At 38.9% G+C, this 7,127-nt stretch overlaps 3 protein-coding genes across 4 annotated transcripts; 2 read left to right on the forward strand and 1 right to left on the reverse strand.

The window, feature by feature from the left end:
* The first annotated feature begins 209 nt into the window (after nucleotides 1-209).
* On the forward strand, nucleotides 210-2,173 carry LOC128863086 (tubulin gamma-1 chain-like). Of its 2 annotated transcripts, none has more exons than XM_054102013.1 (6): nucleotides 210-372; nucleotides 465-577; nucleotides 638-727; nucleotides 802-1,392; nucleotides 1,460-1,594; nucleotides 1,663-2,173. In XM_054102013.1, the coding sequence occupies exons 1-6, from the start codon at nucleotides 324-326 to the stop codon at nucleotides 2,071-2,073; spliced, it is 1,389 nt and encodes a 462-aa protein (XP_053957988.1). In that variant the 5' UTR covers nucleotides 210-323; the 3' UTR covers nucleotides 2,074-2,173. The 2 variants fall into 2 exon arrangements, with proteins under 2 accessions (XP_053957988.1, XP_053957989.1); XM_054102014.1 differs by having other exon boundaries at nucleotides 296-380.
* Nucleotides 2,174-3,948: 1,775 nt separating this feature from the next.
* Nucleotides 3,949-4,710, forward strand: LOC128863935 (actin-related protein 2/3 complex subunit 4). Its single transcript, XM_054103363.1, has one exon. It carries the CDS (start codon nucleotides 4,098-4,100, stop codon nucleotides 4,602-4,604), a length of 507 nt encoding a protein of 168 aa, XP_053959338.1. The 5' UTR covers nucleotides 3,949-4,097; the 3' UTR covers nucleotides 4,605-4,710.
* Nucleotides 4,711-4,800: 90 nt separating this feature from the next.
* On the reverse strand, nucleotides 4,801-6,799 carry LOC128863934 (telomerase Cajal body protein 1 homolog). Its single transcript, XM_054103362.1, has 5 exons — nucleotides 6,387-6,799; nucleotides 6,158-6,323; nucleotides 5,902-6,090; nucleotides 5,397-5,826; nucleotides 4,801-5,336 (listed from the first exon to the last, which is right to left on the reverse strand). Exons 1-5 carry the CDS (start codon nucleotides 6,622-6,624, stop codon nucleotides 5,103-5,105), a joined length of 1,257 nt encoding a protein of 418 aa, XP_053959337.1. The 5' UTR covers nucleotides 6,625-6,799; the 3' UTR covers nucleotides 4,801-5,102.
* Between the last annotated feature and the right edge of the window lie 328 nt (nucleotides 6,800-7,127).

A 7,127-nucleotide genomic window follows, 5' to 3' on the forward strand; every position in this document is an offset into this window, starting at 1 on the left:
TATAGGTTTCCAGTAAAATCAATTGGCCCTTGCCTATTTATAAATGAATAACATTTAAGTTATTTAATGACCTTAACTTTTTGATTTTACAGACTTTAGCTTTACCATTGAGCTTAGAAACACATATTTAGTGGCATTTAGCCGTGTCCTACTGTATATTTCACCTTACAAACTGCGCTTTTGTTGTTTTAGCAAAATAACGGGTGAAGATTGCAATATAAAACACGATCTTCGTCCTAACCTTTTCCATTCTGCACGTCTGGTAAGCAAAACTATTGAATTTTTAAAACAAAAACTATTTTCTACTTTCGCTAAAAACAAAAATGCCGAGTGAGATAATAACATTGCAGCTGGGCCAATGCGGAAATCAAAGTAAGTAGGTACGTAGGCTTATGATTACAAACCAGTAAGATAAATGTGATGAGATCTCATAATTTCACCTTTAATCAAAATCACTTTCAAAGTTGGTTTCGAGTTTTGGAAGCGGCTGTGCCTGGAGCATGGCATTTCACCAAGCGGTATGCTAGAGGACTACGCTAGCGATGGATTAGATCGCAAGGATGTGTTCTTTTATCAGGTTTTTGCTTTTTGCAACAACAATACAAGTAATATTTAATAAAAATTAAACTCAACACAGGCCGATGATAATCATTATATACCACGCGTAGTCTTACTCGACTTAGAGCCTCGCGTGATTAATACTATAATGACCTCCTCCCATGCCAAGGTAAGAGACGAGTTTTTCTCAATCCAATCTATTTTTTCTCAATTCACACTTTGCCCCCGATGTTATTTACACAGCTGTACAATCCCGAAAATATCTACTTGTCCAAGCATGGTGGCGGCGCAGGCAACAATTGGGCTTCAGGTTTCGGTCAAGGTGAGAAGTTGCATGAAGAAGTTTTCGATATAATCGACCGAGAGGCAGATGGTAGTGATTCACTGGAAGGTTTTGTGCTTTGCCACTCCATAGCCGGTGGCACTGGATCCGGTATGGGCTCATACATTATGGAGCGTTTAGCAGACCATTTCCCCAAAAAATTACTACAGACATATAGCGTATTTCCGAATCAGGATGAGATAAGTGATGTTGTCGTACAGCCGTATAATTCATTGCTTACACTGAAAAGGCTTACCAACTGTGCCGATTGTGTTGTCGTATTGGACAACACAGCACTGAATCGCATAGCCGCCGATCGTTTGCACATAGATAATCCAACGTTCGCACAAATTAATAATCTAGTCTCGACTATAATGTCGGTGAGCACGACCACCTTGCGTTATCCATCTTACATGAACAATAATCTGATTGGATTGACGGCACCGTTGATACCAACACCACAATTACACTTTCTAATGACGGGCTATACACCTTTGGCCACTGAAAATGATGTAAGATTTATAATGCAGTTGCTTGGGCATCTTTAAAAATTTATCTACAATTTATTTACAATTACAGCCAAATGTGAATGTGCGCAAAACTACTGTGCTAGATGTGATGCGTCGTTTGCTGCAACCGAAAAATATGATGGTATCTTCGGGACCAGATAAGACTAATCATCATTGCTACATCTCCATACTGAACATTATACAGGTACGCACCCGTAAATCTTTCTTACACTCTAGACTTGTAAATGTGATTTTTTATTATTTCCCTTCCAGGGCGAAGTCGATCCCACAGAAGTGCATAAATCACTTCAACGCATACGTGAGCGCAAGTTGGCCCAATTCATACCGTGGTGTCCGGCTAGCATACAGGTGGCCTTATCACGCAGCTCGCCATACGTGCAAAGTAATCACAAGGTCTCCGGGCTAATGATGGCCAATCATACTAGCATAACCTCACTCTTCAATCGTGCTTTGGCTCAGTATGATAAATTGCGGAAACGTGGCGCTTTTTTGGATCAATTTCGTCGGGAGGACATATTTAAGGAAGATTTGTCAGAACTGGATAATTCAAGGCAGGTGGTTGATTGCCTTTCGCAAGAGTACGAAGCCGCTACTCGTCCAAATTATTTGCAATGGAGCCCAAAGGATATGGTACAAAGCTATCAATTTTCACGGTTAACTTGAACCTTTGATGTTAAATGTAAAATTTCATGGAAGCAGGAATGGTTACTATTAGTGAAATTCATTAGAATACCCCAAATTGTCTAAATCGAAAATAAACAAACAAAGAGAGATTTAAAAAGTAGTTAATACAAATATAGAGGTGTATATGTATGAGTGTTTGTACATAAAGTATGCTACACACGACGAACATGCGCGCTGTCATCTGCCAGAGATGGCGAGCGGCTCATACATATGTATGTGATTTCGTGCTGATAGCGTAAAGAAGGGTTAGCACAAACGCGGGAAGCAAAAACAAAAGGCCAAATGCAAAAAGTATGGATAAATTAAATTATAAATATTTTAATGCAAGACTCGGTTGCGCCAAACGAGACATTATCCGGTCCGTTAAGATTCCTTGCATGACGAGAAAGCTACGACGTCTTAAAATTCTTGACAAATATTTCACCCCAGTCGCTCAGCCTAATAAAGGGTGATTTTTTAGCTATTATCTTTTTAAACAGTTGGTTTAAACAGCTGACGCACGTTTCACTGTCAAACATCTTCCGTTTGGTCTATAATTTAACCATGAATCGTCTTACAAACGAACAACGCTTGCAAATCATTGAATTTTATTATAAAAATGCGTGTTCTGTCAAGAAAGTTAAAAGTCGAAAAATTTTGTTCAGCGACGAAGCTCATTTTTGGATCAATGGGTACGTAAATAAGCAGAATTGTCGATTTTGGAGTGAAGATCAGCCAGAAGAATTGCAAGAGCTACGAATGTATCCTGAAAAGGTCACAGTTTTGTGCGGTTTATGGGCTGGAGATATCATTGGACCGTACTTCTTCAAAGATGCTGCGAATCGTAACATAACTGTGAATGGTGAGCGCTACCGTGAAATGATATTCAACTTTTTTTTGCCCCAAATGCAAGAGCTTGACTTGCATGACATGTGGTTTTAGCAAGACGGCGCCACATGCCACACAGCATGCGTAACAATGGACTTGTTGAAAGGCGACCTGTCAATTGGCCACCCAGACCGTGCGTTATAACGCCTTTAGATTATTTTTTGTGGGGCTATGTTAAAGCTCATGTCTATTCAGACAAGCCTGCTTCAATTAACGCATTGGAAGACAACATTAAAGCATTTATATGTGAGATACCGGCCGGAACATTGGAAAGAGTATGCCAAAATTGGACTAAGCGGATGGACCATTTGAAGCGCAGTCGCGGTCAACATTTGCATGAAATAATCTTCAAACATTAAATTATATGGACTGTACTATCGATTTAAATAAAAATTTCATGCAGTTTTCTTAATTTTACGTGTGTTGTTTTGAAAAACTTTGCTATAGCACTGAAAAAATCACCCTTTAGTAGTAGAAGCATGTTCAGCAAACGTTTCTGCATTAAACCCATTTAATCCTATCTTTATTTTCCTAACTCGTGTTTTAGGCACTCAATCGATTGCACTATTAATTTTTGTTCCAAGCTAATATTTTTTCGCCGATGTGCCCACTTCAAAATCTGCATAAAATGCGACAGTGGTTTTTTTTTCCATGTAATGTTCGCGCATCCTACCACAAACGTCAAATTTGTGCGCGAGCCGCTCGCTGACAATCTCACTTTTTTGATTTTTGACCAACAAGCCCACAGATAATGAACATGCAGCGGAGCGTGAGCGTATGCGTCGTCTGTAGCCTATTTAAAGTGCACATATATATAGTGGATAGATTTGAAAAATGTAATCTTGGTGTATATAAATTCCGAGTTTGTTCGAGTTTGCCTGGAAGTTCTTCAAAACTTTACTGCTTATGAAACAAAGCTGCGCGTTACAACCCTGCGTATTTATTGTGGTATATATCAACTGTCAACTGTCAAATGTGACATTTCCACTGTGGGTGGTGTTTTTCATTGAAAGTTGTTTTTGTTGGCTTAAATACTGATAAATTTAATGAATCAGCGTCACCGTCAGTGGATATAAATTGTAAAAATATTTTTAACAAAATACCAATTCGCAAATAAAGTTCTTAAACTAAACGCTATGGCCGCCACATTAAAGCCCTACTTGACTGCCGTGCGCCATTCGCTGACCGCTGCTATGTGCTTGCAAGATTTCCCCTCGCAGGTTGTCGAACGACACAACAAACCAGAGGTGGAGGTGTGCTCCAGCAAGGAATTAGTACTAACTCCAGTAGTAATTTCCCGCAATGAACGAGAGCGTGTTCTCATCGAACCATCTATTAATTCTGTACGTGTGAGCATTGCCGTGAAACAAGCCGACGAAATCGAAAAGATCCTTTGTCACAAATTTACTCGTTTCATGATGCGGCGTGCCGAGTCGTTCATCATTTTGCGCCGGAAACCAATTGATGGCTACGACATTAGCTTCCTGATCACCAATTTTCATACGGAACAAATGTACAAGCATAAGTTGGTGGATTTCGTTATCAGTTTCATGGAGGAGATTGATAAGGAGATAAGTGAAATGAAATTGGCGGTGAATGCGCGTGCACGTACATGTGCAGAAGAGTTTCTCAAGCGCTTTTAGAGATACACTTAACGTCAATACGTCATTTTCATTTGCATTTAATTTAAGGTGTTATTTCTAAAAGTTAAAAAAAAAAAAAAAAATCACTTTGTATTCCAGTATGCAATATATGTATGTTTTATGGAAACACGAAAGAGGTGCACTCTAACATGGCCAGCCAATAAAGTATTCAGCATTAAGTTCACCAAAAGATATATATGTTTCACTGTTTCTTATATTTTTAAACTTCGCATTTCACTTAAACTTAAACGATAAAATTTTCGGTATTTTTTAAATTTTTGTACAATTTTGTTTTAAATTAAACAAATAAATATAAAACAAGAATTGTTGTTTATGTTGTAGCAGCAAATACATTTCCCATACATGTACGGGGAGTGCTGCTGAAGTGATAAACCTTGGTCGGATATACAGTAAATCCGGATCGTTCCGGTAACGAAGAACCGACTGTCGGGCGGTGCGCATTGATTTCCATATGCATACACAACAATGCTATTTGACTTAGAGTAAATTATCAGTCTCACCATCGTCCACTACAGATTTACCAATCCACCACAATCTGAGCGCATTTTCATAATTTATAATTATCTTAGATTGCTCTGATTTTCCTTTAATTATTTGCAAATCTTCATCCTCTGCAGAATCCACAAAGTGGTGTTGTCCCGAAGTGGTAGCCAATATTGGTAAGCTGGGATGGAAGTTAACACCATTACAACAATCGCCGTGCAGCGGTACCTGAAAGGTTTTTATTGCCAAGTAAATTAATATATTTCCCATGAAAACTGTATTTCTTACCGCTTCATCAATATTGTTGTGTAAATCCCATATTCGCAAATTCCCTCCAGTTTCGCCGCTCACTAGCCAACGCTGCTCTGGTGCACTCAAATCGAAATATATACGTTGATTAGTTTCAACAATGCGTTGAAATTCTCTAACTGGCTTTAAATAGTTGCGCATATCCCATTCTAAAATTTTATTATCCTTACGAGCGCCACTGTACAACAACCAACTGTCACTTTCAGTTAAAGCTGCGTAACGTAGCCATGTAATGCCACCAGTATGTCCGCCCAGCGTAAATAGTGGCCCCAATTTCGGTGCGCGTAAATCAAAATGGTTGATAAAACCGTTCCAAGATCCCGTTGTAACAGTACTATCATTATCTGTGGTGAGCGCAAAGCAAGAGACAGCTTGTTTCACACTAATGGAGCTCAAGGCACGTCCAGGCCTGAAAATAGATAAAATATATTTTTAAATCGCTGCTTGGTTCTAATAGGATCAGCAAAATCAGAGTTTTACGTACACATTCGTATCAAATAGTTTAATGGATTTCTTATAACCACCGATAACCTGTTCACCATTGTTGGAAAATGTTATAGCTATGGCCGCTTCTACTTCATCCACGCTATCATAACCACGATAGGTGCAACGTAGCTCACCGGTAAATGCATCCCACATGTGTATAGGTTCATGTTGCCGTGATGCCAACCAACTATTAGAAATATTGTTAGACCAAGCCAATTTAAACATAACTATGTTCAAAGTTATAGGGTACTTACCAGCAAGTTTCGGGCGCTAAACTACTCATGAATGGATACCAAACATAATCATAAACAGTACCTCCCTCCCTTACATGCACAGCTGTATCTAATTTACTTAACGCGCGCGTCGCTGACATCGTTCGGGCCAAATACAAATCACGCGGCAACTCAATAACGTGCATACCTTTAAATAATAAATTACGATAATACTGAAAATTTCTAATAAATTAATTATATTTTGTTTTACCATCTAAGTGCACCGGCACCAATATGCAAGTGCCATCTGGTGACCATAGACAGCCTTTTGTGTAGTGTTGTTTTTCTGGAGAAGATTTCCACAAACGACGTCCCAATTCGACTACAGCATCTTGAAACAATTCGCTTTCTTCCATGAGCGTTGGAGCTTCATCGATGGCTTCAGTAGCGGTATTCTGCTCTGTACCATTTAGTATAGAAATTTGTTCCGAACTTTCCTCTACTTCCATGTTAGCGAACGAATATATTTTAAACTAAAATATAATTTTGATGGGTGGTTTTGATTTATTTCAGGAAACTAATATTGTTGACTATCGTCTGAAATAATCAAATTTTACCGGCAAAATGTACATTTCGTGTACTAATAAAAAACAGTTGATCAGATTAAACGGCTGTTGGCTGACGTAGAGTGTGCATGGTTGCATGGAGAAAGTTTACAGCGTTGCCAACTATGCGAAATCTGTATAAAAGGCCTCTTATATACGCCACTTCTCTGCGCGCAAGGATTATAGATTATAGGTTTGATCAATTAATGTTGGGGAAAACAAAACTTTGAGGGGAATTTCGGCTGCCACGTCACGGGAATGATGCGCCAGCCGAATTCTGCACGATCATTTCACACAAGGATGAACAGATTTGCTCGATAGATATGGTGAAAATTTAGTTTATGGAAAAGATATACGATAAATATCATCACAGCCAATGCTCATACCATTGGTGTATTAAAATGTGC

Source organism: Anastrepha ludens, chromosome 5, assembly GCF_028408465.1.
Source record: "Anastrepha ludens isolate Willacy chromosome 5, idAnaLude1.1, whole genome shotgun sequence".
NCBI classification, from domain to species: Eukaryota; Metazoa; Arthropoda; class Insecta; order Diptera; family Tephritidae; genus Anastrepha; species Anastrepha ludens.